This window comes from Mustelus asterias, chromosome 8, assembly GCF_964213995.1.
Source record: "Mustelus asterias chromosome 8, sMusAst1.hap1.1, whole genome shotgun sequence".
NCBI lineage: Eukaryota > Metazoa > Chordata > Chondrichthyes > Carcharhiniformes > Triakidae > Mustelus > Mustelus asterias.
In genome coordinates, this window is record NC_135808.1 from 135,081,508 (window position 1) to 135,096,791 (window position 15,284).

General features: G+C 47.5%; 1 protein-coding gene across 2 annotated transcripts in view; it reads right to left on the reverse strand.

The window, feature by feature from the left end:
• znhit6 (zinc finger HIT-type containing 6) overlaps positions 1-15,284 on the reverse strand; it is a 50,433-nt gene that overhangs the window by 29,274 nt on the left and 5,875 nt on the right. For both annotated transcript variants that reach the window (XM_078219019.1, XM_078219020.1), the window contains exons 4-5: positions 13,681-13,766; positions 10,244-10,347 (exon numbers count right to left, since the gene is read on the reverse strand). In XM_078219019.1, the coding sequence (XP_078075145.1) occupies positions 10,244-10,347; positions 13,681-13,766 (190 nt within the window). The remainder of the gene's footprint in view (positions 1-10,243; positions 10,348-13,680; positions 13,767-15,284) is intronic.

Genomic DNA, 15,284 nt, shown 5'->3' on the forward strand with positions numbered 1-15,284 from the left:
TGTTTTCTCTGGAGCAGAGTAGACTGAGGGACGACCTGATCAAGGTGTTCAAGATTATGAGAGACATGGGCAGAGTGGATAAGGAGCAGCTGTTCCCCTTAGTTGAAGGGTCTGTCACGAGAGGATATAGGTTCAAGGTGAGGGGCAGGAGGTTCAGGGGGATTGAGAGGAAAAACCTATTTACCCAGAGGATACTGGAATCTGAAACAGAAAATGCTGGAAAATCTCAGCAGGTCTGACAGCCTCTGTGGAGAGAGAATAGAGCCAATGTTTCGAGTGTGGAAACACCCAGAACCAGCCTCACACGGGGCACCTCGCACATGCCCCCAGCTACTCAGATGGAGTACAATGTTGGTAAATGTGAGATCACCCATTTTGGTAGGAATAACAGCAAAATGGACTATTATTTACCCAGAGGGTGGTGAGGGTCTGGAATGCGCTGCCTCGGAGGGTGGGGGAGGCGGGATGCCTCACATCCTTTAAAAAGTCCCTGGATGAGCACTTGGCTCATTATAACCTTCAGGGCTATGGGCCAAGAGCTGACAGATGGGATTAGGTGGGAGTTCAGGTGTTTCTCATGTGTTGGTGCAGACTCGATGGGCTGAAGGGCCTCCTCTGCGCTGTATGATTCGGTCGATAACTACTGTTACTTGTTGTATTTGCAACATCATCACAATTCAGCACCTGCTGTCTTGATTTTTCAATAAACCATAAAAATATGACTAATAACCGTGGTTCCGGAGTGAATGTGACTCAGTTTGTTGCGAGGTGGGAGCGGACGGTTCCGGTTTACGATCAGTGGGAGATAAAATAATTGGAGCAGGGCAGGCCTCAACGCCGGCACCATGGCAGAGTGGTTAACACTGCTGCCTCACAGCACCAGGGACCCGGGTTCGATTCCCGGCTTGGATCACTGTCTGTGAGGAGTTTGCACTTTCTCCTCGTGTCTGCGTGGGTTTCCTCCGGGTGCTCCGGTTTCCTCCCACAATCCAAAAGACGTGCTGGTTAGGTGCATTGGCCGTGCTAAATTCTCCCTCAGTGTACCCAAACAGGCGCCGGAGTGTGGCGACTAGGGGATTTCCTCAGTAACTTCATTGCAGCGTTAATGTTTTAAAGTTTATTTATTGGTTTCACACTTAAGCTTAACTGGTGCCAACTCAAACCCACATCGGCCAGGATTCTTTATCCTCTTACACATCCGCTTCCTGCCAACGTACTTTCTGTTCCCATCGGATGGAGAATCAAACTCTCTTTCCTCCACTCTGAGCTGCCGATTCAGTGGCTGAGGGAAGGAATTCAGTCTCACCGGGAGGGACTGGAAGGAATGTTCATCTCCAACCAGAACAGTTAAACCACGGCTGATGTGCAATGTGTAACGCAGCTTGTTCGCGATGGGAAAGCAGACAGCTCACATTGTTTCAGCCATTGACATTTTATCCTCTTTATCTCCCCCTGCCAGCGTATCCCTCCCTTTCTTTCGTACGTTTATCCAATTCCACCGTAAATATATTCCGTTATTCACCTCAACTCATCCTTGTGCTAGCAAGTTCCACAAAACCTGTTCAGGTGCAGATGTCCCTGAATATTTGCTGTCTGTCTCCCGCAGGAAGACGATTAATATTTTACAACAGACTAACACGGAGTCCAAAACTAGTCACCCGAGTGAAGGAATTGGCCCAGCTATCGGCAACTTCAGAAACCTTCTCAATCAGTTTTATTGTAAAACCATCTTGGTATCTGTCGTGGCTCAGTGGGTAGCAATCCCACCAGAGCCAGGCGGCTGTGAGTTCATGTCCCACTCCAGGTATTAGTGTGTGCAATCTAGGTCTGTGTGGAGTCTGCACGTTCTCCCCGTGTCTGCGTGGGTTTCCTCCGGGTGCTCCGGATTCCTCCCACAGTCCAAAGATGTGCGGGTTAGGTGGATTGGCCGTGCTAAATTGCCCCCAGGGAGATTAGAAGGGTAAATACATGGGGTTATGGGGATAGGGCCTGGGTGGCATTGTTGTGGGTGCAGGCTCGATGGGCTGCATAGCCTCCTTCTGCACTGTAGGGATTCTGTGACTCTCGGCTAACACTCCCTCTGCAGTACCGAGGGAGTACCTCACTGTCAGAAATATGGTGCTAAACCGAGGTTACAAATCATAGAATCCCTACTGTGCATCATGTCGCCCTTATCCCTCAATCAATATCATTAAAATTTTAAGTTTTGGTCTGCTCAGCTGACGAAGGATATTCTTTGCCAAACGGGCAGATTGGACTGATGTTCTCCAGAATTGAGAAGAATGAGAGGTGATCTGATTCAAACAATGAACGTTCTAAAGGGGTTTGATAGCATCCCGAGAGCCTGACTCCCTCTGGCTGGAGACTCCAATTCCAGGGGTCACAATCCCAGAGTAAAGGGTCAGTCATTTAGGACTGAGATGAGGAACCGTTTCTCCACTCAGGAGGTTGTGAATCTTTGGAATTCTCTATCCCAGAGGAAGCTCAGCCATTGATATATTCAAGACGGTAAGATGTTTGGGTTTTTTAAAACATATTTGTTCATGATAAATGGGCATCACTGGCTAGGCCAGCATTTATTGCCCATCTCTAATTGCCCCTTGAGAAGGTGGTGATGAGCTGCCTTCTTGAACCCGCTGCAGTCCCTGAGGTGTAGGTACACCCACAGTGCTGTTAGGGAGGGAGTTCCAGGATTTTGACCCAACGATAGTGAAGGAACGGCCGATATATTTCCAAGTCAGGATGGTGAGTGGCTTGGAAGGAAACCGCCAGGTGTAAGGTGTTCCCAGGTGTCTGCTGCCCTCGTCCTTCTCGATGGTAGCGGTCATGGGTTTGGAAGGTACTGCCGAAGGAGCCTTGATGAGCTGCTGCAGTGCATCTTGTGGATGGTACACACAGCTGCCATTGTGTGTCGGTGGTGGAGGGAGTGAATGTTTGTGCGTGCAGTTTCATGCACAAGGACACCCGGATCCCTCTGCACCAAAGCATCTGGAAGTTTCTCTCCACTTAGATAATAAATTGCCTTTTTATTTCTCTGACTAAAATGGATAACCTCACACTTATCCCCTTACTCCATCTGCCAAATTTTGGTCCACTGACCTAACCTTCTATATCCATTGGTAAATGTCTCACTTCCCCATTGTAACTCGCTTTCCCACCTATGTTGGTGTATCTGTAAATCTGGCGATAGAGCTTCCTGTCCCTGTCACTAATATAGATTGTAAATAGCTGGGGCTTGAGGGCTGAACCCTGGAGGAGGTTACAGAGATGACGGACAAATCAGAACACCAGGATGAGAACTGAGCCAAATAAACTCTTGACAGGGGTGCAGGGACCGCGGCTGATACAAGCTGAGCTGTTCTTGCAATTACTGAGCAGTCAGTGCAGAGTGGCTCTGGTTAAAGTGAACAACAGCAATCCTGGCATCAACTCCCCTTTCCACACAGGAATGTATTTATAGCAAACGGCACAAACAGATCAAACCTAAAGATGATGAATAACACCCCGTGTGTCTGCAACATGTGATACTCATTACTGAGAAAGAGTTAAGGCCAGTACTAAAACCCACGACCCATTCCCATCTCCCTTCCTTCCAATCAAAACCAAAACTGCTCTGTTCTGTCTGAGATTCTGACGATGCCGCTTTAGCCAAGTTACAACTTCCATTCATTCCCAGGACTGGGGCGTCACCGGCTGGGGTAACATTTGTTGCTCATTCCTAACTGTCCTCAACAATGATTTGATTTATTATTGTCACATGTATTAGCATACAGTGAAAAGTATCGTTTCTTGTCTGTTATACAGACAAAGCATACTGTTCATAGAGAAGGAAAGAATTATAGAATCCCTACAGTACAGAAGGATGCCATTTGGCCCATCGAGTCTGCACCAACAACAATCTCACCCACGCCTATCCCCGTAGCCTTGCATACTTACCCTGCTAATCCCCGAACACGAGAATCAATTTATCATAGCAAATCCACCTAACTTTGAGGTGCGAGAGGAAACTGGAGCACCCGGGGGAAACCCATGCAGACACAGTGCAAACTCCACACAGGCAGTGACCCAAGCCAAGAATTGAACCTGGGTCCCTTGCGCTGTGAGGCAGCAGTGCTAACCACTGTACCACCATGCCGGAGAGAGCAGAATGTCATAGCTGGGGTGTAGAGAAAGATCAACTTAATGCGAGGTAGGTCCATTCAAAAGTCTGACGGCAGCAGGGAAGAAGCTGTTCTTGTGTCGGTTGGTACGTGACCTCAGACTTTTGTATCTTTTTCCTGACGGAAGAAGGTGGAAGAGAGAATGTCGGGGCTGCATGGGGTCCTTAATTATGCTAATTATTATTATGCTAATGTTGTGGTGGGTCACCTTCCTGAGGCCATTTAGCCAGGGAGGTAGGCACCACGTGGGCAGGGGCACTGCCACAGGGGCACTGCTACCCGGGAAGGGGCACTGCCACCCAGGCACTGCCATGCGAGCAGGGGCACTGCCACCCGGGCAGCACAATAAGCAGATGGGTTTCCTCATGGGCTGCTAGGGTTGGATGGGGGTTCCCTTGTTCAAAGGCACTCAATTCCCCATTGAGGGACCTGGCATCAAGGACGTGGGGCCAATGCTTCCCCGCTGGCATTGCCCTTCAGTAGAACACTCAGATTCTGATTGGCCGGCATCTCTGGGCAAGAGGGAGAGCACCCCCCCTCCCCCCCATCCCAATAGACCTTGATCCCAGGGAAAGCCCAGCACTGTCCTGTTAAATACCTGAGTGACACTTCCCTGATGAGGGGTCCTTGCTGACTCTCCAACGAGCATTTAATATCTATTAAATACTGCCCCAGAATCATTAGCCCAGGCCTCTGGATTACCAGTCCTGTAGGATAACCACTGTGCTAATGTACCCCAGTAACTCTACAGAGCAGATTTAAACCCAAAACAAAACCACCATATCCAGTGTCTGCAGAACTTTCTGACATTTTAATTTGTGTATCTCTTCTCCCTCATTCATCACCCCCAGCCAAACAATTTATGCAGCATTACACTGTGCCAAAAATCACTTCAACATAATTTTGGACAAGCAAGGCTATTTGAGTAGTGTTTTTTTCCCCAAAACTAGATCTGTTTTGTATTCTATCATAAACTACACGATTACAATTTGGCTGACGATTTGGCAAACATTACCAGTTACCGTGAGTGGCCAGTGAGGGAAATAAGCGGCTAAAATGGTTCCAACACTTCCTGAGGATAACAGACATTAGAAAGCTTAGTCTGTGACATTGTATAACATGCAACAATAACTGGATCTGCATGACTGAAATTGACCCAATGGTTGATGGAGTTGCTACAACCAGTTCCGAGTGAAATTTTTACATACATAGTAAAGGATTTCTTCATAGAATCCCTACAATGCAGAAGGAGGCCATTCAGCCCATTGACAATGTCTACACTTCCTGCTGCCTCGGAAAAGCAGCCAGCATAATTAAGGGCCCCACGCGGACATTCTCTCTTCCACCATCTTCTGTCGGAAAAAAAATACAAAAGTCGGAGGTCACATACCAACCAACTCAAGAACAGCTTCTTTCCTGCTGCCATCAGACTTTGAACGGACTTACCTTGCATTAAGTTGATCTTTCTCTACACCCTAGCTATGACTGTAACACTACATTCTGCACTCTCTCCTTTCCTTCTCTATGAACGGTATGCTTTGTCTGTATAGCGCGCAAGAAACAATACTTTTCACTGTACACTAATACATGTGACAATAATAAATCAAATCAAATCAATTCTGCACTGAATTTCTAACAGAGCATCCCAGCCAGGCCCTATCCCCATTTCCCCACAAATTTGCCCCTCATCTAAACACCTTGGGACATTAAGGAAGAATTTACCATGACCAATCCACCTAACCCGCACATCTTTGGACTGTGGGAGGAAACGGGAGCACCTGGACGAAACCCACGCAGACACGGGGAGAACATGCAAACTCCACACAGACGGTGATCCAAGCCGGGAATCAAACCCAGGTCCCTGGCGCTGTGAGGCAGCAGTGCTAACCACTGTGCCAACCAAAGATTATTTGCGGCTTGTATAGAATCATAGAAACCCTACAGTGCAGAAAGAGGCCATTCGGCCCATCGAGTCTGCACCGACCACAATTCCACCCAGGCCCTACCCCCATATCCCTACATATTTATCCACTAATCCCTCTAACCTACGCATCTCAGGACTCTAAGGGGCAATTTTTAACATGGCCAATCAACCTAACCCGCACATCTTTGGACTGTGGGAGGAAACCGGAGCACCCGGAGGAAACCCACGCAGACACAGGGAGAATGTGCAAACTCCACACAGACAGTGACCCAAGCCGGGAATCGAACCCAGGTCCCTGGAGCTATGAAGCAGCAGTGCTAACCACTGTGCCACCGTGCCGCCCGTATATTAGTAGCAATATTAAGTCAACATTCTCGTTCAACACTGCGAGCTTATTCACTCATGTGCCGCTCAAGCAAGCTGTAGATATTTGTGCCACATCACGATATCAGGGTAATATAGATGTGCCGCCATGTTCTGAATCTGGATTCATTGAATTTACAAACTTAGCAACTTGTGCAGTTCAATTCAGCTTCAATTACACCAGACATTCCCAAATAGACGGTGTTGCCACGGGATCCCCTCCAGGGCCACCCTTGCTGACATTTTTGTCAGTTTCCACGAGAAATGTGTGTTCAATGGAATGATCCCTGACCTCCTACTCCCTGTGTATTTCTGATAGGTGGATAACGTTTGCTGTCTTTGAATCTGCAGCTATGTGGAAGAATTTTCTTAAACAGATTAGTAAGCTTCATCCCACACTCAAACTCACTCTGAAATGGGGCAACCCAATGAGATGTGCCTACTAAAACCTGCCAACAATATTCATGCCACACAAGTGCCAGGCACTGACCGTCCCCAAGGAGAGAGAATCTAAACATCCCCACTTGACATTCCATGGTATTACCATCACCGAGTCCCCCACTATCACCATCCTGGGGGTTGCCATTGACCAGAAACTGGGCTAAACTGAACCAGCTATATAAATACTGTGGCTACAAGGGCAGGTCACAGTGGCTACTAGAGAAGGTCAAAGGTCAGGAATCCTGTGGCGAGTAACTCACCTCCTGACTCCCAAGAGCATGTCCACCATCTACAAGGCACTAGTCAGGAGTGTGATGGAAAACTCCCCACTTGCCTGGATGGGTGCAGCTCCAACAACACTCAAGAAGCTCGACAGCATCCAGGACAGAGCAGCCGGATTGATTGTTACCCCTTCCACAAACATTCACTCCCTCACCACCGACCCACAATAGCAGCCGTGTGTACCATCTACAAGATGCACTGCAGCAACTCACCAAGACTCTCAGACAGCACCTTTCAAACACACAACTGTTGTGTAGAAAGACAAGAGCAGTAGATGCATGGGGATAGTGCCACCTGGAGGTTCCCCTCCAAGTCACTCACCATCCTGAGTTGGAAATATATCGCCATTCCTGCACTGTCGCTGGGTCAAAATCTTGGAACTCCCTCCCTAACAGCACTGTGGGTGTATCTACACCAGACGGACTGCAGCGGCTCAAGAAGACAGCTCACCACCACCTTCTCGAGGGTAATTAGGGATTAGTAATAAACGCTGGTCTAGTCAGTGATGCCCACAAACCATTTAGTTGATGTGGAATCTGTCAGTGGGTTCTCGACTACAGTCTCACACAAGCCTAGCTTCACTGGTCAATACACACCATTGAGATTCTTACAGCTCCATGCACTAGAAGATTGGTCTTCTCGGCAATCTCCTAAACAGGGCCCCAGCCATTTGCTCACTGCAAAAGTCTGATGCGGAAATCGGGCACACCAAAGCCCCCCCTGGCGGGATAATGGCCCCCTGACCAGATCACTGCTCGCTGTGTAAACAGCAAACTGATAAACGGGCGTGGGAAGTGCCGAGTCTATCACACATAGCCCGAGAAGGGTATGGTGTCACAAAAACATGAGCAGCAGCTGAAGCTAGTCGTTTCACGCTGTTACTACACAGTGGCCACATATGTGTTTCTTTCCACTAACAGATGTGCGGGTTAGGTGGATTGGCCATGGTGAATTGCCCCTTAGTGTCAGGGGGACTAGCAGGGTGAATGCATGGGGTTATGGGGATAGGGCCTGGATGGGGATTGTTCTCGGTGCAGACTCGGTGGGCCGAATGGCCTCCTTCTGCACTGTAGGGATTCTATGATTCTAACAGGTGAATCCCGCCACGGCAGCTGGTGGAATTTGAATTCAATATAAAATAAATCTGGAATTAAGAATCTACTGATGACCATGAAACCATTGTCGATTGTCAAAAAAACCCATCTGGTTCACTGATATCTTTTAGGGAAGGAAATCTGCCGTCCTTCCTGGTCTGACCTACATGTGACTCCAGAGCCACAGCAATGTGGTTGACTCTCAATTGCCCTCCAAGGGCAACTAGGGATGGGCAATAAATGCTGGCCAGCCAGTGACACCCACGTCCCATGAATGAGTAAAAAAAAGGTTGCTGCCATCCAGCCAAAGGTGTGTCCGCCCACCACACAAATGAGTGACATGGTATGAATCTCAGTAGTGGTGTGACACCGGATACAGAGGCTGTACGTTACAAAGACTGCTGGATCTTATCAAACAGTAACATGCCTTTGGTTGTTTGCAATAAGCAGAATACTGACTGTATTCAGCCAGCCAGTTCTTGCAAACCTCAGAACGTAATGTCTAACATCATTGATGACTCCACGACTGGACAGCACTTGCTGAACAATCCTGAGTGTGCTAAGAATTACACCTAAAACTAATTGAGGATTATCAGTCGGTCTGGCAATGGACTGAGGCTTGCCAGAAAATATGTTTATTCATACGCAACAACCTGTCCTCTGCAGCCAATAGGAACATGTCCGGCCATTCTGCCTTCTTTGGATTAAACAAAAGCTTGGGGGGACAACAGTCCCCTGGTACATTCACTATGGCAATCCTTCAGCCAATCAAAGCCAACTTGCTAACCAATCAGCACCCTTTTCTCATGCACTACAAGTTGTTGCTCCTTGCTTTGAAATTTGGTATTCTTGCATCTGTCCTGATGAGTGGGACAAAGGACAATCTACCATTTTGGTCGATCAAACCAGGGCAGGACTTACTCAGTTAATGGTAGGGCGTTGGAGAGAGTTACAGAACAAAGAAATCTCGGGGTACAGGTTCAAAGCTCCTTGAAAGTGGAGTCACAGGTGGACAGAGTGGTGAAGAAGGCATTCGGCATGCTTGGTTTCATTGGTCAGAACATTGAATACAGGAGTTGGGACGTCTTGTTGAAGTTGCACAAGACATTGGTAAGGCCACACTTGGAATACTGTGTACAGTTCTGGTCACCTGATTATAGAAAGGACATGATTAAACTAGAAAGAGTGCAGAAATGATTTACTGGAATGCGACCAGGACTTGATGGATTGAGTTATAAGGACAGGCTGGATAGACTGGGACATCTTTCTCTGGAACGTAGAAGGCTTAGGGATGATCTTATAGAGGTCTATAAAATAATGAGGGGCACAGATCAGCTAGTCAATATCTTTTCCCAAAAGTAGGGGAGTCTAAAATTAGAGGGCATAGGTTTAAGGTGAGAGGGGAGAGATACAAAAGAGTCCAGAGGGGCAATTTTTTCACACAGAGGGTGGTGAGTGTCTGGAACGAGCTGCCAGAGGCAGTAGTCGAGGCAGGTACACTTCTGTCTTTTAAAAAGCATTTAGGCAGTTACATGGGTACGATGGGTATAGAGGGATATGGGCCAAATGCACGCAATTTGGACAAGCTTAGGGGTTTAAAAAAAGGGCGGCATGGACAAGTTGGGCCGAAGGGCCTGTTTCCATGCTGTAAACCTCTATGACTCGATGAGTGCCAGTCGAAAAGCTTTGACAACATGTCTCTTTATTCAGTAAATACTCGAGTTCTGCGCCAGTGACTATTTCATTTCCGTTTCTTGTTTTTAGCTCATTGCTCGAATACCATTAAAACAAGTTGTGTTGAAGTCACTAAACTTCTTAAACATCGGTACATTATCTTCTGGAGGTGACTGTGTGCTGCCTTCTGTGAATTGTCAGTGCGGGTACAATCCCCGTGTGGTCAAGGACAGCAGTGAAAAGCAATCAGGTTCCAAATCACACAGGGTTCCATTACCCGCCCACACGTCACCGTGAAAACTTACTTCATATTGAAAAAGGTCGAATTCTCCCTTCTTTTTGAAAATCCAATGGGTAAAAGTTTCAAGTCGATGTTATATTTGCGAGCTCTGTTCTTCATGCGATTTAGCTGCCGGGAGAAAAGATACCGTCACCAAAGACAAAGCTTTCCAGAAACAATCGCCGCAAACTGCACAAGAGGCGGATTCATCTTTCAAATCCTCGTCCTTGTTTGCAGATCCCTGCAACCCCTCATTGCCTCCTCAGCTCTGTAATCACCTCCAGCCCGAGAACCCTCGAAAATCTCCTTCCATTCTCACCACACCCAGATTTTAACTGCCGCATCAGTTGTGGCCTGGATTCCCAGCTCTCCCAGAATCTCTCCCTGCCTCTTTAACATGACTTATAGCCTTCCTCTTTGAATCACAGAAGCCCTACAGTGCAGAAGGAGGCCATTTGACCCATTGAGCCTTCACCGACAACAATCTCACCCAGGCCCTATCCCCTTAACCCCACATATTTACCCTGCTAATCCCCCTGACATTAGGGGCAATTTAGCATGGCCAATTAACCTAACCTGCACATCGGTGGACACGGGAGGAAACCGGAGCACCCGGAGGAAACCCACACAGATACGGGGAGAACGTGCAAACTCCACACAGACAGTGACCTGAGGCTGGAATTGAACCCGGGTCCCTGGCGCTGTGAGGCAGCAGTGTTAACCAGTGAGCCACTGTACCGCCGAAGCTTCTGCACGCTGAAGTGGTTCACTGTCTATTTCTGTTCTTGTTCAGGCCCTGGGACATTTCTCGACATTTCTAGGCGCTATATGAATGCAGAGTTTAAAATCTGATGTGAGCCTCAGTGGCAAGACCACATTTACAAAGCTGGGGTAATGGCTGAGCTGCCTTCTTGAAAGTTAAGTGTCAATCACATTGCTGTAGGTCTGGAGTCACATGTAGGCCAGACCAGGTAAGAGCAGCAGATTTCCTTCCCTAAAGGACATTAGTGAACCAGATGGGTTTTTACAAAAATCCAACAGTTGAATTATCAAATTTATTTCATTAACGGAATTTAAATTCCCCAGATGCCTCTGGGTCATTAGTCCAGGGGTGGATCACTCCTCCTGTTGTTGGAGCTAAAATGATATTTGGACACAGCATTCGCAAATGATGAATCCTTTATTGCCTTCTTATTGATAAGGAGAGGAGAACTGAAGAATTCCTAAGGCTTCTTCAGTCTGCCCTGCTCAATTGTGTGCAGTCAGCTTTTGTATAGGGCACAACTTCTAGTAAAGATAATTGTTTCCAGTCCGCACACCGGTAAATTATTTACATGCGATACAAAGAGATAGGCAATAGCTGTTTAATCACGTTCCATCGGTAATGTCATAATCTTTAGTGGTTGACGGATGGAATGTCCGTTCAGACGATGGTCACTTAATCATATCACTATTACAGTTTCGGTGCTGTTAGCAAAGACATTCAGCTGTGTCCTGTTGATAGATATAGTGAAACATCCACCTTTGGCTGCGCTGACTATTTCATGTATATGCAGAGACAGCCAGTCTAGAGTGAAGGTGCTGCTAATTTTCTTGGCCCCCTGGCCGCTTCCCTGCTGAGCTCAGTTCTCCTCTCCCACACCATATCCACTGTATTCTCACTGGGGAATATACAACAAATATGGGCAACGTTAGTACTGTAAAGGCAGCTTGTCCTGCACGGGCTCCCAGACTGCTAGCTATTGCTAATTACTTGGGTTAAGGGGAGAAAATTCTGGGTTGAATTTCTGTCAACATCCAGCCAGAGCGTGAGGCAGCAGATGGTCAGGCCCGCTCAGGAACAGCACCAGGTGAACTTAAACTGAACCACAGGCAAAAACAACTTCAACTTACAATCAGACAGATACTGACCCCGAGCAAAGGAGGAACGATTAGAGGGAGCGACTAAAGTTTGGTTTAAGGGGAAAGAGAGAGAACAAAGAACAAAGAAAATTACAGCACAGGAACAGGCCCTTCGACCCTCCAAGCCTGCACCGACCATGCTGCCCGACTTAACTAAAACCCCCTACCCTTCCGGGGACCATATCCCTCTATTCCCATCCTATTCCTGTATTTGTCAAGACGTCCCTTAAAAGTCACCACTGTATCCGCTTCCACTACCTCCCCCGGCAACGAGTTCCAGACACCCACTACACTCTGTGTAAAAAATCTGCCTCGTACATCTCCTTTAAACCTTGCCCCTCAAACCTATGCCCCCCAGTAACTGACTCTTCCACCCTGGGAAAAAGCATCTGACTATCCACTCTGTCCATGCCTCTCATAATCTTGTAGACTTCTATCAGGTCTCCCCTCAACCTCCGTCGTTCCAGTGAGAACAAACCAAGTTTCTCCAACCTCTCCTCATAGCTAATACCGTCCACACCAGACAACATCCTGGTAAATCTTTTCTGTACCCTCTCCAAAGCCTCCACATCCTTCTGGTAGTGTGGCGACCAGAATTGAACACTATATTCCAAGTATGGCCTAACTAAGGTTCTATAAAGCTGCAACATGACTTGCCAATTTTTAAACTCAATACCCCGGCCGATGAAGGCAAGCATGCCGTATGCCTTCTTGACTACCTTCTCCACCTGCATTGCCACTTTCAGTGACCTGTTTACCTGTACACCCAGATCCCTTTGCCTCTTAAGGGTTCTGCCATTTACTGTATATTTCCTATCTGTATTAGACCTTCCAAAATGCATTACCTCATATTTGTCCGGATTAAACTCCATCTGCCATCTCTCTGCCCATGTCTCCAACTGATCTATATCCTGCTGTATCCTCTGGTGGTCCTCATCGCTATCTGCAAATCCACCAACCTTTGTGTCGTCCGCAAACTTACTAATCAATCCTGTTACATTTTCCTCCAAATCATTTATATATATTACAAACAGCAAAGGTCCCAGCACTGATCCCTGAGGAACATCACTTGTCACAGCCCTCCATTCAGAAACGCACCCTTCCACTGCTACCCTCTATCATCTATGACCGAGCCAGTTCTGTATCCACGTTGCCAGCTCACCTCTGATCCCTGTGACTTCACCGTCTGCACCAGTCTGCCATGAGGGACCTTGTCAAAGGCCTTACTGAAGTCCATGTAGACAACATCCACTGCCCTACCCTCATCAATCATCTTTGTCACTTCCTCGAAAAACTCGATCAAGTTCGTGAGACACGACCTCCCCTTCACAAAACCATGTTCCCTCTCACTAATACGTCCACTTATTTCCAAGTGGGAATAAATCCTGTCTCAAAGAATCCTCTTCAATAATTTCCCTACCACTGATGTAAGGCTCACCGGCCTGTAATTATCTGGATGAAGAAGTGGAGAAATTGAGGAAGGAAACTCCAGACTTTCTCACCATTCCCCCCAACCCGCTTCATCACCGCTCACACGGTTAGAAAGGGTAAACAACTCACCAATCCACTGCTGCTTCGTCTATGAGCATTCTGGTCTCGATTTGCAATGTCCGCCATCCTCCCAGTATCCTCCAGAAACCTGTAATCTAAATCACAAAAGTCGCGTTAGTGTCCAGCAGCAACATAGAAATAGATGCAGGAGGAGGCCATTCGGCCCTTCGAGCCTGTACCACCATTCAATATGATCATGGTTGATCATGCACTCTCAGTATCTCACTCCCGCTTTCTCTCCAGACCCCTTGATCCCTTTCGCCACAAGGGCCACGTCCAGCTCCCTCTTGAACATATCTAACCAACTGCCCCCAACAGCTTTCTGTGGGAGAGAATTCCACAGGTTCACAACTCTCTGAGTGAAGAAGTTCTTCCTCATCTCAGTCCTGAATGGTTTACCCCGCATTCTTAGACTGTGACCCCTAGTTCTGCACTTCCCCAACATCAGGAACATTCTTCCTGCATCCAGCCTGTCCAGTCCCATCAGGATTTTATATGTTTCTATGAGATCCCCTCTCATTCTTCTAAATTCCAGTGAGTACAAGCCCAGTCGATCCAATCTCTCTTCACGTCAGTCCTGCCATTCCAGGAATCAGTCTGGTGAACCTTCACTGGACTCCTCAATAACAAGAATGTCCTTCTTCAGACTAGGAGACCAAAACTGCACATAATATTCAAGGTGTGGCCTGACCAAAGCCCTGTATAACTGCAGCAAGACACTCTTACTCCTGTACTCAAATCCTCTTGCTATGAAGGCCAGCATGCCATTAGCTTTCCTCACCGCCTGCTGTACCTTTTTAAAGATTATTTATTAGTTACAAGTAGGCTAACATTAACACGGCAATGAAGTTACTGTGAAAATTCCCTCGTCGCCAGACTCCAGTGCCTGTTCGGGTACACTGAGGGAGAATTTAGCATGGCCAATGCACCTAAGCAGCAGGTCTTTCGGTCTGTGGGAGGAAACTGGAGCACCCGGAGGAAACCCACGCAGACACGGGGAGAACATGCAAACTCCACACAGACAATCACCCAAGCTGGGAATCGAATCTGGGTCCCTGGCACTGTGAGGTAGCAGTGCTAACCACTTTGCCGCCTTACCTGCATGCCAACCTTCAGCGACTGTTCCACCATGACATCCAAGTCATGTTGCTCTTCTCCTTTTCCTAAACTGCCACCATTCAGACAATAATCTTCCTCCCTTTTTTGCCACCAAAGTGGATAACCTCACATTTATCCACATTATGTTGCATTTGCCAAGTATTTGCCCACTCAGCCAGCCTGTCCGAGTCACCCTGCAACCTCTTAGCATCCTCCTCACAGCACACACTGCCACCCAGCTTAGTGTCATCTGCAAATCTGGAGATATTGCATTCAATTCCTTCGTCCAAATCATTAATGTATATTGTGAATAGCTGGGATCCCAGCACTGAACCCTGCGGTACCCCACTAGTCACTCGATAAAAGCAAATTACTGCGGATGCTGGAATCTGAAACCAAAAGAGAAAATGCTGGAAAATCTCAGCAGGTCTGGCAGCATCTGTAAGGAGAGAAAAGAGCTGACGTTTCGAGTCCAGATGACCCTTTGCTTTGTCAAAACGGTCAATCTGGACTCG